The sequence below is a fragment of the Hordeum vulgare genome, chromosome 3H, assembly GCF_904849725.1.
Source record: "Hordeum vulgare subsp. vulgare chromosome 3H, MorexV3_pseudomolecules_assembly, whole genome shotgun sequence".
NCBI lineage: Eukaryota > Viridiplantae > Streptophyta > Magnoliopsida > Poales > Poaceae > Hordeum > Hordeum vulgare.
The window spans coordinates 27954492-27977985 of NC_058520.1; the positions used below are offsets into that span (position 1 = coordinate 27954492).

General features: G+C 46.2%; 1 protein-coding gene and 3 non-coding genes across 4 annotated transcripts; 3 read left to right on the forward strand and 1 right to left on the reverse strand.

Annotated features, from left to right (window-relative positions):
• Nucleotides 1–4657: 4657 nt before the first annotated feature.
• Nucleotides 4658–7162, reverse strand: LOC123442742 (probable inactive shikimate kinase like 1, chloroplastic). The gene is made up of 9 exons (XM_045118872.1): nt 6972–7162; nt 6830–6876; nt 6645–6699; nt 6359–6519; nt 6159–6241; nt 5946–6063; nt 5304–5382; nt 5127–5191; nt 4658–5007 (listed from the first exon to the last, which is right to left on the reverse strand). Exons 1-9 carry the CDS (start codon nt 7117–7119, stop codon nt 4939–4941), a joined length of 825 nt encoding a protein of 274 aa, XP_044974807.1. The 5' UTR covers nt 7120–7162; the 3' UTR covers nt 4658–4938.
• A 542-nt stretch (nt 7163–7704) lies between these two features.
• LOC123445860 lies at nt 7705–7783 on the forward strand. Its single transcript, XR_006631221.1, has one exon. It is a non-coding gene; the product is annotated as a small nucleolar RNA U61 (small nucleolar RNA).
• Nucleotides 7784–7861: 78 nt separating this feature from the next.
• On the forward strand, nt 7862–7951 carry LOC123445868. Its single transcript, XR_006631227.1, has one exon. It is a non-coding gene; the product is annotated as a small nucleolar RNA snoR14 (small nucleolar RNA).
• Nucleotides 7952–9175: 1224 nt separating this feature from the next.
• Nucleotides 9176–9265, forward strand: LOC123445869. Its single transcript, XR_006631228.1, has one exon. It is a non-coding gene; the product is annotated as a small nucleolar RNA snoR14 (small nucleolar RNA).
• Nucleotides 9266–23494: the final 14229 nt, after the last annotated feature.

The window sequence follows — 23494 nt, forward strand, 5'->3', positions numbered from 1 at the left end:
GTGCCGGCTAGGGTTGGTGGCACGGTTTTCGAGGAAGAGAGAGGGAGGCAGAAATGGAAGCGGAGACCCTTCCTTTTATAGTTGGGGTAGCTAGGGTTATCCGAATTCAGATCAGTTTTCGACCACGTGATCGCGATCAAACGGCCACGACGCGGGAATGTCTAGGTGGGTGTGAAGAGTGGCTAGGCGGAGGTGAGAGGGAAATAGCGCGGCGCGGCAACATGATATTTAAAACACCGGAACACGTCCGACGGTAGACCGAATACGGTGCCGCCACGGTCGACCGTTCGGGTACCAGACGGTCTCCAATCGCGACGAAATTTGACAGGCGGCCTAGCTATATTAAAATAACACTGCACGTCAAATCTCACCCCAATCAGAGAAAGTTTGACGCTCACTTTAAAAATAGGGTTACGACGGTGCCGCGGGCGCGGGCGTGTGCGGTCGGACTCAGAATGGACAACGACGAGAACCGGCAACTACTAACGAATGCAAGTTTTGAAAACGGGCGGCAACGGGATGCCGATGCAATGCATATGATGCGCATGATGCAATGATGATGCGACAAAAGAAAAATAGACACACGACGAAAACGGAAAAGAAAGGGAATCTTCTGAAACGTCGGCATCGGGCTGTCACATGGACATTGGATGTCATTGACAACGGGATCACATCATTGGGGAATGATGTGATGGACAAGATCCAATCCTAAGCATAGCACTAGATCGTGTTATTCGTATGCTAAAGCTTTTCTAATGTCAGGTATCATTTCCTTAGATCGTAAGATTGTGCAACTCCCGGATACCGTAGTAGTGCTTTGGGTGTACCAAACGTCACAACATAATGGGTGATTATAAAGGTGCACTACGGGTATCTCCGAAAGTGTCTGTTGAGTTGTACGAATCGAGACCGGGATTTGTCACTCCGTGTGACGGAGAGGTATCTCTGGGCCAACTCGGTAATCCATCATCATATTGAGCTTAGTGTGACTAAGGGGTTAGCCACGGGATAATGTGTTACGGAACGAGTAAAGAGACTTGCTGGTAATGAGATTGAACAAGGTATAGGGATACCGACGATCGAATCTCGGGCAAGTATCATACCGATAGACAAAGGGAATTGCATACGGGATTGATTGAATCCTTGACATCGTGGTTCATCCGATGAGATCATTGTGGAACATGTGGGAACCAACATGGATATCCAGACCCCGCTGTTGGTTATTGGCCGGAGAGATGTCTCGGTCATGTCTGCACATCTCCCGAACCCATAAGGTCTACACACTTAAGGTTCGATGACGCTAGGGTTATAGGGAAATAGTGTACGAGGTTACCAAAGGTTGTTCGAAGTCCTGTATGAGATCTCGGACGTCACGAGGAGCTCCGGAATGGTCCGGAGGTAAAGATTTATACATAGGAAGTAAGGATTTGGTCATCGAAATTGTTTCGGGCGACACCTGTAATGTACCTGGACCACCGGAAGGGTTCCGAGGATCCACCGGGAGGGGCCACCGGCCCCGGGAGGCTACATGGGCCAAGTGTTTGAGGTAACCAACCCCTTGGTGGGTTGGTGCGCCTCCCACCCAGCCCAAGGCGCGGCAAGGAGGTGGAGGGGGCAAATCCTAGACGTGGGAGGGGGCCCAAGGCCCACCTAGGGCGCCACCCTCCCCTCTCCACCCTGGTCGCCGCCCCCTTGGCCCCAGATGGGTTGTCGCCACCCCTAGGGTGGAAACCCTAGAGGTGGCGCACCCTCCTCCCTCCCTCCTATATATACCCGGGGTTTGGGGGCTGTTTGAGGCACACAAACTCTCTCTCTCTCTCTCGGCGTAGCCCTACCCCTCTCCTTCCTCGTCCTCCGCAGTGCTTGGCGAAGCCCTGTCGGAATACCTTGTAGCTCCACCGCCACCACGCCGTCGTGCTGCCAGAGCTCTCCCTCAACCTCTCCCTCTTCCTTGCTAGATCAAGGCGTGGGAGACGTCATCGGGCTGTACGTGTGTTGAATGCGGAGGTGCCGTGATTCGGCACATAGATCGGAACCGACCGCGATCTGAATCGCTGCGAGTATGACTCCATCAACCGTGTTCTAGTAATGCTTCCGCTTAGCGATCTTCAAAGGTATGAATATGCTCTACAACCTCTCTCGTTGTTGGTTTCTCCATAGATAGATCCTTGTATGGCGTAGGAAAATTTTGAATTTACTACGTTCCCTAACAGGGGGGTGTCGATGGCGAGGTGGAAGGGTCTTCTGCTCCGTTCCAGCCGGCTACACCAGCTTGGTGTACCCATGGATGAAGGTGGGGCTCGGATGCCGTGGCGGTCACCCGATTGGTGGAAGCCGGGGTGCTCATGGACAGAGCACGCGGCTCAGGCGTTGTCCGGTCACCATGGCTGTGTGGGCGGCATGTTGACCGGGGCGTGTCGTTCAATGATGGAGTTGCGATTGTCCGTAACCCAACCCGGTGACGGTGAGTGTTGGCCGGGGTGAAAACCCGCTTTGCCTTGACAGCCCGGCTGTGGTGGCGTTCTGGCGCCGGCCCCCTTCTTGAAGGTACCGTCACGACATCTCATCTGTCGCCGTGGTGCTCTGGGGGAAACCCTAATCCTTGGATTGGGCGGCGGCGACGCTAGGTGTTGTTCCCTTGCTGAAGGTGCCACCTTGGAGCCCATTTTTTTCGTCATACACGGCTTCTCCTCTTCGTGGTGGTTCTCCCACGGTTGAGGGCCCCGATGACTTCGTAGTAGTGTTTAGTGTTTCATCTGATGTTTACTAGGAGTTTATTGGGGGTGGTGTTGCTGTTTTCAGTGTCCTTGTATCCAGCCTAGGGTGTGTGTGGTGTGGTGTCCGTGTGTGTGTTTATATCGGCTGGTTCGGATTGTTCGGTGATGGTTGATTTATATATAAAATGGGGGAGACCCTTTTTCGTCAATGGGGATTCCAAGGGAGAATGTACTACAAGCTCATTGTATAACATCATTAATTTAGAGGAATTCAACCTGTGTACAGTGTGGTCTGTTAAGGCTCCCCCTAGAGTACTGTACAAAATCTTTCTTTGGTTGTTTGCTAGCAATGGATTGATGACTAGTGACAACCTGGATAAAAGGAACATGGGTAAAAAGCTGGCGGAGCTTGCCCATTGCTTGCAAGCATGAGATCTCTACTGTGATTAGGTTGATTTGTAAGCGCATTACATTACCTTTCAGAGGGTATAATTGGCATCAATTTCAGGCTAAGAATGACATGGGGACGTCAGAAAGAACAACTAATGTATCTTGTGTTGAACAAAAAGCAGAGTCTTAAGGCTAAAAAGATTCTCCATTTTTATGGAAATGCAAGGAATCATTGGCTCTTAACCCGCTTTTTGCAAAAATGGTGCATAGAATTGCAAGTCCACATGAATACAGGGGTGCTTTGGAGTTCGGTCTTATGCAGTACGGTCGAGCACAACTGTGATGAACGCACAATTAGGCTGCGCCATAGCCTACATTCTGAATTCACACCTCCTACATCGTGACCTAATTTGGACATTTACAGGGATGAATTAATTAGACTATTGTTTAAGACGCAAGAGAGAATCCAAAGATGACCCTTTTAGTATGGCTGCTGAATCTAAACCGCAGTTATTTTTCGGGTCGGGCGGGATGCGGGGTTTGATCGGGCAGGTTTTTCCGCCCCGACCCGCATTTTGGTGGTTATTTTCCGGGTCGGGGCGGGATGCGGGGTCTGCTAGAGTTGCGAGCAAAATTTGGGGGGCGCGGCAAAATCTCGGCCCCAACCCGCGTATTCGTGGGTTTCCCCCTCGCCGCTGCGGTGCCCTGCATATAAGCGAAAGCGGTTGGTGGGGGACATTTCTGCCCGCGCTTTTCCCCCACCAACCACCCCCCCTCTCCCCCCTCGCGCCGTCGCCCAAGATTCCGGCGAAAGCAACCGGCAGGAGCTCGTCGAAAGGCCGCCACACGCACGAGGCCTCCCCTCCCCCCTGCGCCGGCGGCTCGCCGGATTTGCGGATCTACGGACCTTTATCGCGGGGCCGCCAGATTTGGCTTTTGCCGGCCGCCGGTGGTTGCGCCAAGCAATGGAGTGGTCTGGAAGCATCTCCTGCAGCCCCCGGCAAGGGCGCATCACCGCATGCAGGGACGGGGTCCTTCATCGGGCATGGATTCGTTCGGTCGTCCACCGGGCTTGGCGCTCGCGCAGCGGCTCCGTGGCTCGCCGTTGCCGTTCATACAGTGCGACGACTGCACGCAGACAGTGCTGCGGCTTACTTCGGCCACGCTCATTTAGGTTTTCCAGATTGAGAGGAGCTGCGCCAGATCAGACCCCGCAGAGCCGGCCCGTTTTTTACTGGTCCGTTATGCGGGCTCTGCATCCGTGGCCGTGCACGCCGGCCGGCAAAGACGTTTTTCCGCAAACTGCAAACACGTTTTGCGGGCCGGACGGATGCGAGTCTGCTAGAGTTGCTCTAACTACAAGAAGGCTATCTAGGTTATCCCGTTATTGCATCTACTACAGAGAATATGAATGATAAGATATGAAGAGAAAGAAGAAAATGAGAAAATGACATCGATCCAGATGGGGACTCCATGCCTCAGTAGCCCTCTTGAGATCATTCGACATAAAAATCAGGCAAACAAGGGATTGGCATACTACAAGATTTCCATTAAGAGTGAAATGGTGCTCCTCTTCTTCTTTCTTACTCACTGGGAAAAATAATCTCCTGATTAATGTTCGGCCATTGAGCCATGTACATTTTACAACTGGCCGCATGAATAACTTGCAGCGAGGAGTACTGTGTTACTATAATGTCGTGAAAGACTCATTTACACGACACGGCGAATGCCTTCAAGCCTTCATACGCACACACTATGTATATGGAATGTCGCAAAAATATTGAAATCAAGCGACCGAACTTGATTCCTCGGACCTCAGTCCGTGCTCGAATCATTCAGGCTTCCCAGCAGCTTCCATCATTGCCTTTGCTTGGATCAGCTTCTCAATCCGACTCACAATCTGGAAAAGGAAAATTGAAATGTGTTCAACGTCACCATTAGCTATATTCACGATAAGTTGTTCACACAAAAAAGTCCTAAATTTGTGTCCAATTGTGTAGCTACAGTTCTGTCTAGTACCTCAACGACCATGTCCTCCAGGCTCAAAGAGTCGATGCTGCTGTAGCCTAGCTGAGAAGCCACATCTGGAAGGTGTTCAGTTGGAGAATATGTCAATAGGGTTCCCCCCAACCGCAGAAAATACATCGATCAACTATGTTCAAAGTGAAGAAAGGAAGTTGGATCTTGTCTGCTCACTCTGTAGTGAAACAGTAACATCAGAAACTGCATAGCGCTCCTTCAGATCATCATAACGCTGACGGAGCTTTGCCATTGCCTGCAGACATGATATCTCCAATGTGATTCAATAGATGGTAAGCCTATCACCTCTCAGTAGGTATAATGGACACCTTTTTCAGGCTAAGATCGAGATGCACACGTAAAAAAGAACAGGGTTTCAGCAAAAAGATTCTCCAATTTAATGCTAATGCAAGGTATTATAGGCTTTGTAATCCATCTTATGTGAAGGGCCTTTTTCGAAAAAGAAAAAAATTCTTATGTGAAGGGTGTATACAAGCAAGATCACATGAGCACAAGCATGCTCCATTCATATGCAGCCTGCACATAATCATGATGAACACCACATTCTGAATTTTTACACTTGCTGCATTACAGGCCAAATTTGGATGTAGTTTTGAGACGGATGGATTAACCAGACTGTTGTTTAAGAAGCAAGGCAGAGTCAAAAGAGAACAAAACCCTTTCAGTATGTCTGCTGAATCTGGATCACAGTAATCCAAGTGTAAACAGCGCAAGGCTATCAAAGTCACCGCGTCTCAAGATAACAGGAATAACAAAACCATAAGGAGGAGGATGTAATTTGCAGAAGGGAAAAGGAACCTGAGAAAAGGAATCAGGGTCTGAAATAGCTGCCGCCCCCTTGCTCTTCAACATGTCATTCACGGCTAATTCAAGCGGGACGTCGATCCAGATGGAGACTCCATGCCTCAGCAGCCCCCTTGAGATCATTAGACACAGACATCAGTCAGAAAACCTTAATTGGATACACACCCACAGAATGGCTGGTGACAAAAGAGATAGAGGCACACATACAGGTTGGTGGAGTTCATGACGGCGCCATCGCCGCAGCAGAGCACCAGGCTGCCCATGGACGTGAGCTGCTTCAGCCCCTCGGTCTGCCGACAGTTAGTTTCAGGTAGCATTCAGACACAAGGTCATCCAAATGGCGTACTGGTTAGGGGGATTGAACGAACGAATGAACTTCGGAAAGATAGTATGTGTGGAGAGGGCACCTCGACTTCGAGGTAGCCCTTCTCGTCGGACTCCCGGAACGCGGCGAGGGCGTCCTTGCCGCCGAGGACGTCCTCGAGCAGGTCCTCGCTGCAGAGGTAGCGGTAAATGATGGAGTTGGCGAGCAGCTTGGCGATGTTGCGCTTGGCATTGCAGTCCGTCCCTGCAGGCCGGCCGTCGGTTCAGTTCAGTTATCAGCGCAGGTTGGCATTCAACAACAGTTCCAATCTGAACTGGTACTGCGTGCGATGCGTTCAAGAGTTTACAGAGAAAGAAGGGCATTATTACCGACGATGTAGATGGGCGTCTTCCTGAAATCGCCGACGGCCTCCGCGGTCTTCCTCTGGACAAAGTTGAGATTTTGTGTAAAACTGAGATTGCGGCCATGCGCGCACACCCACCGCAAGCAAGCAGCAGCGAACGAAGGAAGAAGATTGAGGTGAGAATGAGATGGGTGGGTGGGGAGAGCGTACGAGCAGGGCGACGGAGGGGTTGAGCTCCTCGAGGGTCAGCTCGGTGGCTGCGAGTCCATGGCGGCAGAGGCCATTGGTGTCAAGAAGAAGATTATTGCCGCGTGAAGGGAATCTGCAATGGAGAGGGATGGCCGGCACTGACCTGGGAAGGCGCGGAGGCGACGGTGATTGTGGATACGGCGGGTGGAGAAGAAGGAGCGCTGCTTCGGGCTCGGGGAGGTGGATGGGGAGACGGAGACGGAGACGGAGGGCGAGAAGAAGGCCGCTGCCGCCCGCATCGCCATCGCCATTGCCGCTTCAATCTCTCAATCTCTCTCCCTCGAGTTATCCGCGCCACCACCAAGCAACCAAAGGTAGGGCCAAGAGAGAAAGGACGCATCTCCGCCGTTGGTGTGCGAGTGGACGGTGCGCGATCGACTGGCTGGTGGGTCCCGCATGTCAGTGACCCGTGCTAGCCGCCGAGACCGTCTATAAAAACAGAGCCGGGGCACACCGGTTTGGCCCAGTCCAAGCTAGGGTTCCTCCGTTCCTTCTTCAGTCAGCCGCCGCCAAGTTCTCATCTGGATCTCTTGCTTGGCTAACTAATCTCCGATTCTCATCCTCGTTGTTCCTTTTTTTTTCCTTCCAAAAGAAATCCGCTTTCTTCGACTTGCTGTGATTCTTCCGATTTCTTGCCTCGATCTTGATTTGTTTTCTTGTTTTGTGGGTGAGAATTTGATGGTTGGGACATGGGAGGAATGGCGTGATGATCTTCTTTGAAGAGTTGCAGAAGCATTCATGTGCATTACATCTCAATTCCACACGAGATTTCTGACCTTTCCTCCTCCTCGAATCAACAGATCTGGAATGGTGGTTTTGCTTTTTCTTTCATCAGTCGGCAATGAGGAACGAAACCTGTGCCGGAGGCGGATGCGCCAGTGTCGGTAACACAACCCTCTAAGAAGTTCTGAGCCACCCCGAGCTCGATCTGATTCTTGGATGTTTTCCGTGTTGATTGGTTTTGATTTGACGATGGATTGGATGTCATTTGACGCGAGGTGATGATGTTTATGTATGATAGTCTGTCAATCCCCTGATGTCACAAGGTGAAGACACGCATACATCCCGACAGGCTCTGATCGCTCCTGTTTTCTTCTCTGTTTAGTTTAGTTTTATGTGTGTGTTAGTTTATCAACGGATCGGGATGAATTTGGGTGGGCTCTATATCTTGAGTCAACAGCAGGCGCCGCTCGATGGCGCCCTGTCTGCCGCATGGAGCCTAGATTGACGAGCCAGGAGAAGATTGTTTGGAGATCCATCTTCTTTTTATTCCAAGCCACAATATCTGGCCATACTTGTTCAAAATCAAATAACCATTGATTTGTCCGGTCTTTCAGTCTAATACACGTTGAGATGTTGGTTGTTTGCTTTGTACCATAGTTTGTAACCATATGAAAGGATTACCGCCAAATGTATCTGCCTGCATGAACGTATAGGAAAATTGGAACATATATTGTGCATCCAACTGCTTCGTCTATCCATGTATCCTTTGCGTTCTCCAGCAGACGATCTGAATCATCCACTTCGAAATTGAACGGAATGAATATTTGCATTAAGCCACCCTCTTCTGAACTAGATGGGCATCGTTATTTTTTTTTTGCTAAAATGTCGTTGAACCCTCTGGTTCGTGCCAAAATCGTGGGCTAATGGTCGTCAGTCGTCACAACCTCGCCAGTTCCCCTGCTTGCTCACTTGATCCTAATTCTCCATTGGAAACGGGCTTGGATGCCCCCCTCAAATTCAGGCCTGAGAATGAGCATTGCAGCTTTGAGCATTCTCATTATCTAAACTTTGGAATTTTAGCAACATACTTGTCCATCCACTGTGCCGTAAATCGTTTACAGAGATGCCTTGTATACTGCCACTAACTTGATTTCTGACAAGTAACTTGTAAAGTTGTTTTTACCCACCCATAAACTGAATTATTCTCTGAATTTTTTGACAACAGCAAAGAGAATACTTTTGTGAAATGCCAAGCAAACTAAAAATGAGAAGCTCAACCAAGGCCTCTTATCCGAAAAAGCCATTGCCATTCATTATACAGCAAATATTTATACAACCGGCAGATATGAGCATTAACAATAGTAATGTGCAATGTCGCTCAGCTGAATACAGAAGTGCAATATCTGCACTACATCTGCTACTTCTAAAAGAAGATGCATTAACAATAGTAATGTGTAATGGTAGGCAAGTGGTAATAACGTGTTTCAAATCAACAATGATCGAGTTTCATTCATTGACCCGGACAAGAGGAAGTCACGTTAATGGGTTGGTTTCGATTTGACGATGGATTGGTTTCTGCTTGATGCGAGGTGGTGATGTTTATGTATGATAGTCTGTCAATCCCCTGATGTCACAATGTGAAGACACGCATACATCCCGACAGGCTCTGATCGCATCTTTTTAAAATCAATTTCTTTCTCCTTTTTGTTTGTTTCAATTTTGATGAATTGATCGTGACGAGTTTGTGTGGGCTCTATATCATGAGTCAACAGCAGGTGCCGATCGATGGCGCCCTGTCTGCCGCCTGGAGCCTAGATTGACGAGCCAGGAGAAGATTGTTTGGAGATCCATCTTCTTTTTATTCCAAGCCACAATATCTGGCCATACTTGATCAAAAGCAAATAACCATTGATTCGTTCTGTCTGTCAGTCTAATACAAGATGCTGCACGTTTGAAATATTGTGTGTTTGGTTTGCACCATATTTTGTAACCATATGCAGGATTACCCCCACATGTATCTGCCTACATGAATGTATTGGAAAATGGCAACGTATCTTGTGCATCTTCCTGCATCGTCTATCCATGTATCCTCTGCTTTCTCCAGCAGACGATCTGAATCATGAGCTGGAATTGAACTCTGAACTAAACGGGCATCCTTTTTTTTTTTGCTAAAATGTCATCGAGCCCTCTGGTCACTTGAGCCTAAATTTCCATTGGAATCATCGGTCACCAAATGGTCTATGCTACTACTTTGAGATCTCTATGAACGATCTTGGAGACACATGTCTTCTCGTGTCCCCCTTTATTATACTGAATCTAGTCAGCCATTTAAGCAATGATTTTCTTGTAGTATCTACAAATACCAATAACAACCATTGTAGCGCTCATTTCTAGGAACTACTCGATAGTTAGCTGCTTGACAATGAGTCCTCTTCGAAGCACATTGAGATGAATGAAATTCTATAGTGTATTGACTATGGCCTTAAACTGACAAATGAAAATTCCATATTTTTGTCGGCGACATGATGAGCCCTGCAGGTGAATCAAACTAATGTAAATCAAGGGGAGACTGGACATAGGGCCCCTCTTATTAGATCCAAACTAATGTATATGATACTAGTGTATATGATACTAGTGTATGATACTATTTTAATAGTGCATAATATTATAAAGTAGTATCATATATGATCAAATTTATTGATTTATTGTCATGCATGACACAAAGTAGCATATTTTTAACATGATATAGTATCTACTATGTTACTCTAATCATATATATATTCTTTAATTCTCTATATGAACAACTAGGTGAGCAACCTATGATGCTAACAACAAAGTGCAAGCAGGGAATACACAACAACAATATTAAGTACAAAGTAAAGGTAAGAGATAACCGTAAGTGGAACCGATGGAAATGAGGATGTGTTACTGAAGTTCATTCCCTTTGACAGGAAGTGGTGTGGAGACACAATGCTCCAAAGAAGCCACTAAGGGCCACCGTATTCTCCTCATGCCCTCACACAATGCGAGATACCGTGATTCCACTATTGGTGCCCTTGAAGACGTCGATTGAACCTTTACTAACAAGGTTGGGGCTATCTCCACACAAAGCTTGGAGGTTTCCAACAAGACCACGAAGTTTCACCACAATGGAATATGGCTTCGAGGTGACCTCAACCGTCAAGGGTGCTCAAATATCCAAGAGTAACAAGATCCGCAAGGGATTAGTGGGGGTAATCAAATATCTCTTGGTGGAATTGTAAATTAGGGCCTTCTCAACCAATCTCTAGGAAATCAACAAGTTTGATTGGCTAGGGAGAGAGATCGGGGCAAGAATGAGCTTTGGAGCAACAATGAAGCTTGGGGACGTAAGAGGTGGCCTTCTTAGGTAAGAAGACACCTTTATATAGTGGAGGAACAATCCAACCGTTACCCCCCACTTACTTCACTAGTCAAGCAGTACTACCGCTCCTAAGAGCGGTACTATCGCACGGCAGCTCACCAACCACAGTAGTAAGAAAATACTACCGTGCCTCTACCATTGCTGAGACGAAAAGTCTGACGGAGTGGTAGTAAAAAACTACTACCGCCTAGAGAGCGGTACTACCGCTCACAGAGCGGTAGTAAAAAACTACTACCGCCCCGAGGGCGGTACTACCGCTCGCCCTTTTGCACATACATGGAAACATGGTTGGGGCTCCATTTGAAGCAAGGGAAAGGTGGTGCAGTAGAAATGTGTACGTGTTGATTTCGCCCAAACCTTTTCTAAGAGGACCCCCTCTTAATAGTATGACTTTTCTACGACTCAAATCCACCAAAGAGAAATGTAGAAAGCAATCGTCTTTGAAAGACTCCGAGGGACATTGAATCGTCTTGTGCCTAGTCATGAATTATCCGAAATGCTCAATGCACACGATTAGTCCGCACATGCATTGTCATCAATCACCAAAAACCACTTAGGAGAAATATGCCTTAACAATCTCTCCCTTTTTGGTGGATTGATGACAATACATGATTTACACTAAAGGAAACTTTAGAAAAATGCAAACCCCAAATCTACAAACTAGAGACAGGCTCCCCTGGATGTGTGCATACTTTAGAAAAAGGACTGCCCAACACACAACCAAAGAAAAGCACCCCCTAGATTTTATAGACAAGGCATTCCTTGCAACAAACTGAATAAACATTAAGCATGGAAGCAAGGCATTGCATGTGAGCATGAAGATACAGGAACATAAAAAATAAATTCACAAGCTACTAATAAACTGGATGATAATGAGACAATAAAGATACATGAGTAATAACATATGTCTCACACCATATGATGAAGTACGACGTCTCCTGGTCTCACACACAAAGCAAAGGCAACCAAAGTAGCAACGAAAGTTCAACAAATAAAGCAACATAGAAAACGAGGAAACTCGCAAATCCTACACTCTCTCCTCCTTTGGTATCGGGACGCCAAAAAGGCAGAGAGGACACCTATGACACAGGTGGTAGCTCGAACTGTAGATGACTCAGCCATCGGACTCCTCAACATACTCCTCATCAGTCTCGTCTTCTGTCTCCTTGTCAGACTCAGCCCATTGAAGATTGTTTTTTTCTTCATCCAAGCAGCCTCAGGAGTGATGTCTTGCTCAGACCCACTGGATATGTGCACGTCGAACTTCCTCATAATCAGCTTGTCGCGATGATGGCTCTCCTTCTGAGCAACATGAGTCATGTACTTCCCCTTCGCCTGCATGCAGAACAAGGTCTTCATCCGGTCCGTGAGCTTCTTGTCCCAAGATGGCTCGACAGAGGAAGCCACATGTGACTCTGGAATGGCCTCATCCTCAGCCACAACCTTATCCTCATCAAAATCCACAGTGGCAGCAACAGGTGTAGTGGTGGTGTTGGCCCATTTGTTCTTCTGTCGCAGCTTAATAGGCTCATGGCGAATCCACCCGGGAGCATGGAACTCCATAGCTGGGAAGGCCTCCGCCCACTTCTTCTTGATTAGGTAAAATAGATTGGGCCGTAGATTGGTACCTTACGGTGGAAGACTGCCGACTGAAGCTCACTCCACATGACGTGAGATACATCAAGTGGTCCAGAGGAACAATTCCACCCTTTCTAACACATCATAAGCATATCCACCAGGTATGAACGCGCGGAAACAGAGTGTTGCGAAAGATATGGTGCACGACATCAAGGAATGGGTTCAACATGTGGGAGACCTCACGAGATGGGGATTCCATCGCAATAAAGAATGGCAGAAACTTCTCCTTAGCAGTAGTAGAAGGCTTAGCGTGTGGGCGCAAACCACTTGAGTGCTCAAGCCCCTCATCACGGACGTTCAACAAATCCATAAACTCCTTCCAAGTAGCAGACACCTCTCCCATTGGTCACCCAAGACATATTGCGCTCCTCATCAGAGTGAAAGTGGACAGTAACAAAGAATTGAGCCACTATTTTAGGATCAAAGTCATGATGAAACATGATGAGCTCCACAATCTGAAGCTGTTCCACCATGGCCAGAGGTTCACCAAAGTATGCAGGGTCCTTCTTCAGATGGTCCATGTCAATCCACTGAATTGGTACATATATATTCTTCTTGGTCTTGATCACATATTCATAAATAAGGGCATGCTTCTTAGACCAGAACATTTCACCTCTGGGGAACTGAACCCTAGCGCTGTCATAGGGGTTGACCTTTCGACGAAGATGAAACTCGCAAGTGGCATAGCATCCCAATCGAAAGTGTTGGTCTTATTCTTGTGAGCGGGCCGCTTGAAATTGCGCTTCGGAGCCTGTGATCCCTAGGTTGCATCTGAAGAATGAGGTCGCTTGGAACTGGCATCCCGAGGTGGGTTAGAGCGCGTGGAGCCACCACCTATGACACGCAACATGAACATAAGAAAATGACAAAGAAAAGGTCAAGGCAAAGATCAAAGCAAATCAGAAAAATCCAGATAAAGGAGAATTGAAAGGACATAACATGTGTACTTAGGGAACAATGGTAGTACCGCTGCTCAAGCGGTAGTAAAATTTTACTACCGCTCTGACAGTGGTAGTACCGCCCTGACAGCGGTAGTACCGTTGCTCAAGCGGTTGTAAAAAAAATTGCTACCCTCTCACGGCGGTAGTACCGCTCCACATTGCTAGTACATCTCTAGGAGGAGCGATAGTACCACACGGGCGAATAAGTGCCAGATTTGACAAGGGAAATTGCAAATCCGGTACTATCGGAGACCCAAACCCACATGTTGCAACCTACACAGAAAAATTTCTACCACACAAGTACTCTCCAACCCTCCTTGCATGAAAAGATGGTGCCATGAAACGATGAACGAACACACATGCCCCTAATCCTATATTCAACAAAAATGAGGCAAAGAGAAGGGAATTAGAGGCAATACGGAGGTCCATGGCACGAGGGAGAGGAGGGAGATGATCCCACCAAACGGAATCGGGGGAGAGTGGTCGGAGAAGAAGATCCGGCGAGTCCCTCCGGCACCGTTTCTTGAGAAGAGAGAGAGAGAGAGAAACAGAGAGAGCCATGAGATGAATGGGTATGGGGGAGAAAGAACTCCCCCTGCCCTAAAATAACCCCCCGTGGCCTTGGCGGCGCGGTAGTACCGCAGTCATCGCGGTAGTACCACTTCGCCAACAGTAGTAAAACTTTACTACCGTTAGTTGAGCGGTAGTACCGCTCATCCAGCGGCAGTAAAAGTTTACTGCCGTGCCTAGAGCGGTAGTACCGTGCACCTTTAGACGAAAACACATTGAACCTTGCCCCCTTTTTATGAAAACACTTTGAACCTTGCCAGAGGAAGAGAAAAAGCACAGGAAAACCCAAGGGAAGATAAAAATAAGTACGCACACAACTTGAACACAGAACCTAATCTTCTAATGAAGAGAGGGCGGTGGCCGGAGCCACCAATGTTTGCGACAAATGGTATGACACCGCAAAGAATTATCCTTGGGTTCATGACCATAGCTCGTCTTTGAAGTACAAGTGTCATCAACAATGGCTAATGTGAAAGATGTGATCAATTTATGCATAATGGGGGGAGGGAAAGTTCATTGAGAGAACAACACTCCCCCTATGTCCATGCCTACACCTAGAGCAAAATATAATGATGAGTGAGGTGTGGTGTGCCTAGTTCAATCCACATTACTTGAATCAATGATATTTATCGCATGCCTTAACTCGCGAAACCTTGCTTCATCTAGAGGTTTGGTGAAAATATCCGCAAGTTGCTCGTGAGTGTTGATGAAGAGGACCTCAATATCTCCTTCTTGATATGATCTTGAATGAAACGATGACGAATATCAATATGCTTGGTCTTGCTATGTTGCACCGGATTGAGAGATATCTTGATGGCACTTTCATTGTCGCATAGAAGAGGCACTTTGTCACAAGTGACACCGTAATCTTTTAAAATTCGCCTCATCCATAGTAATTGAGCACAACAACTTGCGGCAGCTACATACTCAGCCTCAGTGGAAGAAAGTGACACACATTTTTGTTTCTTCGAAGACCAACTTACCAAAGAGCGACTAAGGAATTGGCATCCTTCACGAGTTGACTTCCTTCCGACACAGTCTCCAGCCCAATCTGAGTCAGAGTAACCTACTAAACTAAAGCTTGCTCCTTTGGGGAACCATAAGCCAAAGTTTGGGGTATGAGCCAAATATCGAAATATTCATTTGACTACCGCATAGTGGCTTTCCTTTGGTGCGGATTGAAATCATGCACACATTCCCACACTCAACATGATATATGGTCTAAATGCACAAAGATAAAGCAAGGATCCAATCATGGAGCGATATACCTTTTGATCCACTACTTTGTCAAGCTTGCATTTGGTTGGCATGGGAAATTTGACCGGCTTGACGTCCTCGAGCTCGGCCCTTTTGAGCATGTCTTGACTGTATTTGGCTTGTTTGACGACTGTTCCTTCTCTTCCTTGTTTGATCTCAAACCCGAGAGAGAACTTCAACTCTCCCATCATAGACATCTCAAACTTCTCGGTCATTAATGCAGCAAACTCTTCATTGAAAGATTCGTTAGGAGAAACAAATATAATATCAACATATAGTTGGCATATGAACAAATCCCCTTTGACCTTTTTGGTAAAAAGGGTGGGATCAATTTTCCCAATTTCAAACCCACGATCTTGCAACAACTCGGTAAGGTACTCATACCACACACGTCGGGCTTGTTTAAGGCCGTAGAGTGCCTTCTTGAGTTTGTATACATGAGTGGGGAGCTTGGGATCATCGAATCTCGGGGGTTGTTTAACATATACAACTCATTTAAGGGACCATTAAGAAAAGCACTCTTCACATCCATTTGTTGCAATTTAAAATCATGATGAGAAGCAAATGCAAGCAACATGCGAATAGATTCAAGACGAGCGACAGGGGCAAAGGTTTCACCGTAGTCGATACCCTCGACTTGGGAGTAGCCTTGAGCCACCAGTCTTGCCTTGTTTCGAATGACAACACCATTTGCACCCTGCTTGTTCTTAAAGATCCATTTGGTTCCAATGACATTATGTTCCTCTGTTGGCGTTGGCACTAATTCCTGAACTTGATTGCGCTCGAAGTTGTTCAGTTCATCATGCATGGCTTCAAGCCAATCCTCATCATCGAGCGCATCATGTACCTTTTGGGGTTCAACACATGAAATAAACGCGTGATGCAAACAAAAGTTCGATAATTGTTGATGAGTGGTTACCCCTTTATTGAAGCTTCCAAACACATTCTTGAACATATGTTGTCGAACCCAGAGCATGTTAGCTATCTTGGCAGCGCGACGCTTCAAGACTTCTTTACTGGATAATTTAGGAGTGTCTTCTTGAACATCTTGAGCACCGTATTGAGATTTCTCACTAGTTTGCCCTTGATCTTGTGGTTGCACTTGATCTTGAGCAAACTCGGAGTCTTGATCATGATTTTGGACATCATTTGGTGCAACACCATCTTCATGAGCTTGATCTTGTTCATCGGGTTGAGGGCCTTCACTTTGTTCTTGAGAAGCGTGTGGGTCTAGCGAGGGTGATGGCTCCATTTTAATAGAGCATTGTACTTCTCCTTCGGCCACAAGGGGTTCCTCAATGGGGAGCATTTGACCAACCCCCATTCTTCTTATGGCTTGAGGAGGAATTTCATCACCTATATCACAAAGACCACTTTGATCCACTTGGGAGCCATTATTTTCATCAAACTCTATGTTACACGTCTCCTCAGTGAGCCGATGGACTTGTTGAGGACACGTTAAACATTAGAGTTTGTAGCATAACCAACAAATATGCCCTCATGAGCTCTAGCTTCGAATTTAGACAAACGAACACTTTTCTTGAGTATGAAACACTTACAACCGAACACCCGGAAGTACTTGAGATTGGGTTTGTTCCCGGTAAGAATCTCATATGAAGTCTTGTTCAAGCCTTTGCGGAAGTAGAGCCGATTGGATGCATGGAATGCAGTGCTAATGGCTTCGGCCCAAAAGTTATACGGATACTTGAACTCCGCCATCATGGTTCTTGCCACGTCCATCAACGTTGGGTTCTTCCTCGCCGCCACACCGTTCTGTTGGGGGGTATAGGGTGCTGAAATTGGTGTTTGATCCCCTCGTCACTAAGGAACTCATTCAAGGTGTAGTTCTTGAACTCGGTGCTGTTGTCACTTCTAATCATCAATATATTTGCTTCATTTTGACGTTGAGCTTCATTAGCAAAGTCGATGACAGTTTGTTGAGTCTCACTCTTCCTCTTGAAGAAGCATACCCAAGTGTATCTTGAGTAGTCATCCACAATCACCAAGCAATACTTTATTCCCCCAAGACTATCAAAAGATGGAGGACCAAAGAGATCCATGTGAAGGAGCTCCAAAGGCCTTTTAGAGTAGCTGATAGTTGTGGGACGGTGAGCTGTTTCATGAAGATTTCCTTCAATACAAGCACGGTCTCTCGCAAAACTCACATTTGTTAGTCCATGAACATGGTACCCTTTGAGGAGACTTTTGCAAAGATCTCATATTGACATGAGCTAGTCGGCGATGCCAAAGCCACCCACATCAACTTTAGCCATTAAACAAGTCGCGATCTTAGTGGGTCGCTCCGAAAAGTTCACCACATAGAGACCGTTCTCGATATGTCCAACAAAGGCTACTTTAAGAGTCTTGCTCCACAAAAGGGCCACGGTATCAAGATTAAAGAATGTGGCAAAGCCGATAATTGCAAGCTGACGAACAGAAAGCAAAATTGTATGCAAGGGACTCAACAAGCATGACCTTCTCTATAGTGAAATCTTGAGAGATGACCACCTTACCAAATCCCATTACCTTAGATGTTGAGGCATCAACAAATTGGACATGGGTGTGCATAGATGGAATTGGATGCACATCCACCACCAAGTCCTTGCTCCCGGTCATATGATTTGTGGCTCCACTGTCGAGCAACCATGACACTCCATCAGAAGCAAACTCCTACAAGAGATCAATGTTAGAAACGAGGGTCTTAGGAACCCAAATAGCCCATTCAATGTACTCATAATAAGAACCAACAAATTTGGCATAAACATGCCCATCACTAGCACGACATAAAACATAAAAGGGGTTAAAGTCGCCGACTTTGTTGGTATAGGTGGTTTTGCCCTTCTTGACATTGTCGCCCCCTTCCTTGTTCTTCATCTTCTTATGAGTACTCTCACCCTCTTTGACAAAAATGTCCTTGAGAGGGGGAGAAAGATTGGTCTTGTTCTTCTTTTTCTTTTTAGACTTGGGTGCAAACCCAAGTCCTTCCTTTCGTACCACTTCCTTTTGATTACTCAAAAGGTCATTTAGATTCTTCTTGCCTTGGATGAATGGAACAAGGCCCTTTTAAAGTTGTTCTTTCAACTTGGCATTCTCCTCCACAAGATGCACATGCTCACAACAAGGGTTAGCAACACAAGCATTATCAATTTGAACAAAAGGAGGACAAGTAGAAATCTGCTTGGTTTGTTTTATTTGGAGTTGACCATGAGACTCCTTAAGAGAGAAATGAGCACCTTTCAAGACCTTGTGGGCCTTGTCAAGTGTGTAAAATTCTTCCTTGAGTCTATCATGGCCATCTTCAAGTGAAAATTTCTCGGATTTAAGCACACGTGTAAGAACAATACCATGATCAATATCTTTTTTGTAAATTAGCATGATCAACGTTGTGTGACTCCTCAAGAGCCAAATGAAGACCACACTCTTCTTCTAGCGCAATGGATAGTTCCACTATCTCATCGGCATAATCACGACTACGTCACACCAACTTGGAGATAGTCTCCTCATGAGTCTCAATGAGATCATTGCCCCACCGAGTTGTTCTAAAAGAGCAACAAAGTGCTTTTTGGTTTCACCTTTGATCTTACACAGGTTGTCAAACTCATTCTCATCAAGCTCCACTACTTCACTATCATCAACACAATCTAACAATGAAGGGGAGGTAGTGATAGTGCTGTTGATGTTGGGGGTTACCTTATTGATACCTTTGGCCATGAGGCACTTGACGATGCGGTTCTTGTTGGTAGCGCCAAAGAGAGACACCTTGGGGGAGGAAGTGGCAATGGCCACGGTAGCCATTGCCATCCCCTCACAGCCTGTATCATCATCGTCATCATCGGATGTGTACTCTTCATGGGCAACCAAACCCCTTTGATGAGTATTCTTGGTGAACATGATGTTGCTTGGGAAAGACTTGGCTTTGTCCTTGCGAATGAGCTTTCCCCCGTTGTCTTCCCTCTTCTCGTAAGGACAATTTGCCACAAAGTGACTCACATTGCCGCAGTTGTAGCATGTTCGTACTCGTTGCTTGTTCTTGGACCCACTTGAGTTGTCCTTGGAGAAGTTGGGCCTTGAGTTTCTCTTGTTGCCCCAAAATTGCCTTGATGAAAGAGCCATGTGCTCGTGATAAGCATACTTTGTGTCATCGGGGCAGCCATCTTCTTCCTCTTCTTCTTCATCAACAATGGCCTTGGCTCTCAAAGCAAGGTTGGGTGAGGCTACCTTCAACCGTACACGAGCAAGAGCAATGTCGGTGGTCTTGTTCATAATATCCACAACAATGAACTCATCCAACACTTCACCTGAGGTCAAGGTGTGTAAATGTGGCCTTTGACGAATGACGGAGACATGGATTTGTTGAATGGCATGATGGCCTTGAGAAACTTGCGCTTGATCCAAGTGTCATCCGTATCCTTGCCCCCATGGTCTTGGAGAGCAACTGCAAGAGAGTCACCCTTCGATAGATATCACGGGGTTCCTCATCTTCCAACATCACAAACTCATCGGCCTTATCAAGAACCACCTCAAAGTTAGATCGTTGAATGCTTGAGCTCCCCTTGTACGACACCATGATGTGCTCCCAACAATCCTTTGCACGGGAGAAGGGACGCAAGTGAGGTAGATCTTTTGGAGGAACCTCGGATTGAAGGATGAACAACGCGGAATGATTGTATTGATTGTCTGCCTCTTCTCTTGGAATGAGGTTTTTGGGATCATATGGGTAATAGCCTCCAAAGATTTGTTGAGCTATGGTTCAAATGAGACTTGATGGAAAAGACCCAATTAGTGAAATCACCTTTAACAAGTTTAGGATAAGGACCAAGGTTATTAATATGCGGTGTAGGGACCTGTCCTCCATAGACCGGGGGAGGAGGAACCGAGGCAAAGGTTCACATTCCTTTCTTGTCAAGAAGGGAAGAAGTTCGAGTACCTTTAGACGTTTCCTTATCAGAATTGGCCTCCAACTCCGATGTGGTGGGTTTAACCATAAGCAACGGGTCGGGAGAATTCTTCATCCCCTCAAGGAATTCTTTAAGCATGGACTTGACTTCGGTCGTCATGGACGTCTTGAGTGAGGCCATGGTCTCATTCAAGTCTCCCCGTGTGATCGAAACCAACTCCACGGTCTCAGACCATTCGGGCCCAACCCCACCATCGTCAACCATACTCTTCGGGTGGTGAAACCCTTAATAAAGAGACGTGGCTCTGATACCAATTGAAAGGATCAATATGGTTGACGAGAGGGGTGGGTGAATAGGAAACTACCAATTTTTAGCGTCTTAACAAATTAGGGTTAGCAACAAAAGGTTCTCTATATGAACAACTAGGTGAGCAACCTATATGATGCTAACAACAAAGACAACAAGTGCAAGCAAGGAATACACCAAAACAATATTAAGCACAAAGTAAAGGTAGGAGATAACCCCAAATGGAACCGGCGGAGACGAGGATGTGTTACCGAAGTTCCTTCCCTTTGACAGGATGTACGTCTCCGTTGGAGCGGTGTGGAGGCACAATGCTCCCCAAGAAGCCACTAGGGCCACTCTATGCTCCTCACGCGCTCACACAATGCGAGATGTCGTGATTCCACTATTGGTGCCCTTGAAGGCGGCGACCGAACCTTTACAACAAGGTTGGGGCTATCTCCACACAAAGCTTGGAGGTTCCTGCTACTTCTTGAGCTTGCGTTGGTTTTTCCCTTGAAGAGGAAAGGGTGATGCAGCAAAGTAGAGATAAGTATTTCCCTCAGTTTGAGAACCAAGGTATCAATCCAGTAGGAGTATCAAGATGAGGCACCAATGAACCTGCGCAAAAGCAAACAAACTTGCACCCGACGCGATAAAGGGGTTGTCAATCCCTTCACGATTACTTGCAAGGTGAGATCTGAAGGTGATAAAAGGTAAAAATAAATAAAAGTGCAACAAAGTATTTTTGGTAATTTTGTATGTAGATCTGAATATATGATGTGTAAAATAGACCCGGGGGCCATAGTGTTCACTAGAGGATTCTCTCATGATAGCAAGTATTACGGTGGGTGAACGAATTACTGTCGAGCAATTGATAGAATCGTGCAAAGTCATGACGATATCTAAGGCAATGATCATACATATAGGCATCACGTCCGAGACAAGTAGACCGATACTTTCTGCATCTACTACTATTACTCCACACATCGACCGCTATGCAGCATGCATCTAGTGTATTAAGCCCATAACAAACGGAGTAACGCCTTAAGCAAGATGACATGATGTAGAGGGATAAATTCATGCAATATGATATAAACCTCATCTTTTTACCCTTGATGGCAACAACACGATGCGTGCCTCGCTACCCCTTCTGTCACTAGGTGAGGACACCGCACGGTATGAACCCAAAACCAAGCACTTCTCCCATTACAAGAATAATAGATCAAGTTGGCCAAACAAAACCCATAACTCAGAGAGAATTACAAGGATACGAAATCATGCATATAAGAAATGAGAGGAGACTCAAATAATATTCATAGATAATCTGATCATAAATCCACAATTCATCGGATCTCGACAAACACACCGCAAAAGAAAGTTACATCGGATAGATCTCCATGAAGATCATGTGGAACTTTGTATTGAGAAGAAGCTATCTAGCTCCTAGCTATGGACCCGAAGGTCTGTGGTGAACTACTCACGCATCATCGGAGAGGCAATGGTGTTGATGAAGAAGCCCTCCGTGTCCCAATCCCCCTTTGGCACGGCACCAGAACGGTCCCCAGATGGCATCTCGCGGAGATAGAAGCTTGCGGCGGCAGAAAAGTATTTTCGTGGCTCTCTCTCGTGGTTTCGGGATTTTTGGGAATTTATAGGCAAAAGAGGTAGGGCAGAGGGGCCACGGGGGGCCCACGAGCCTGCTAGACGCAGCCCCCTAGGGCGCGCCTAGGGGGCTCGTGACCTCCCACGAGACCTCCTGCCTTGGTTTTCAAGTCCTGTGCGTATCTTCGTTATGGAAAAAATCACCCGCAGGTTTTATTTCGTTTGGACTCTGTTTAATATTCTTTTCTGAAAAAGGTCAAAAACACGGAAAAAACAGAAACTGCCACTAGGCACTGAGTTAATAGGTTAGTCCCAAAAATGATATAACACATCCCAAGTTGATAATATAATAGCATGGAACAATAAAAAATTATAGATATGTTGGAGACGTATCAAGCATCCCCAAGCTTATCTCCTGCTCGTCCTCGAGTAGGGAAGTGATAAAGACCGAATATTTGATGTGGAATGCTACCTAACATAATTGTTCTTTGTAACTTCTTTATTGTGGCATGAATATTCAGATCCGTAAGATTCAAAACAATAGTTTAATATTGACATGAAAACAATAATACTTCAAGCATACTAGCAAAGTAATCATGACCTTTTGAAATAACAAGGCCAAAGAAAGTTATCCCTACAAAATCATATAGTCTGGCTATGGTCCATCATCCCCACACAACGAATTTAAATCATGCACAACCCCGGTATTGGCCAAGTAATTGTTTTCGGACTCTTATTTTCTCAAACTTTTTCAACTCTCGCGCAATACATGAGCGTTATCCATGGATATAGCACTATAGGTGGAATAGAGTGTGGTGGAGGTTGTGAGGCAAAAAGGAGGAGATGGTCACATCTACTCAGCGTATCAACGGGTTATGGAGATGCCCATCAATAGATATCAATGTGAATGAGTAGGGATTGCCATGCAACGGATGCACTAGAGCTATAAGTGTATGAAAGCTCAAAAAGAAAACTAGTGGGTGTGCACCCAACTTGCTTGCTCACGAAGACCTAGGGAAAATTTGAGGAAGGCCATCATTGGAATATACAAGCCAAGTTATATAATGAAAATTACCACTAGTATATGAAAGTGACAAAACAAGAGACTCTCTATCATGAAGAATGTGGTGCTATTTTGAAGCACAAGTGTGGAAAAATATAGTAGCATTGTCCCTTCTCTTTTTTTCTCTCATTTTTTTTGTTTGGGCTCTTTGGCCTCCTTTTTTTCATTTTTTGGTGGGCCTCTTTGGCCTCTTTTTTTATTTCCTCACATGGGACCATGCTGTAATAATGATGATCATCACACTTT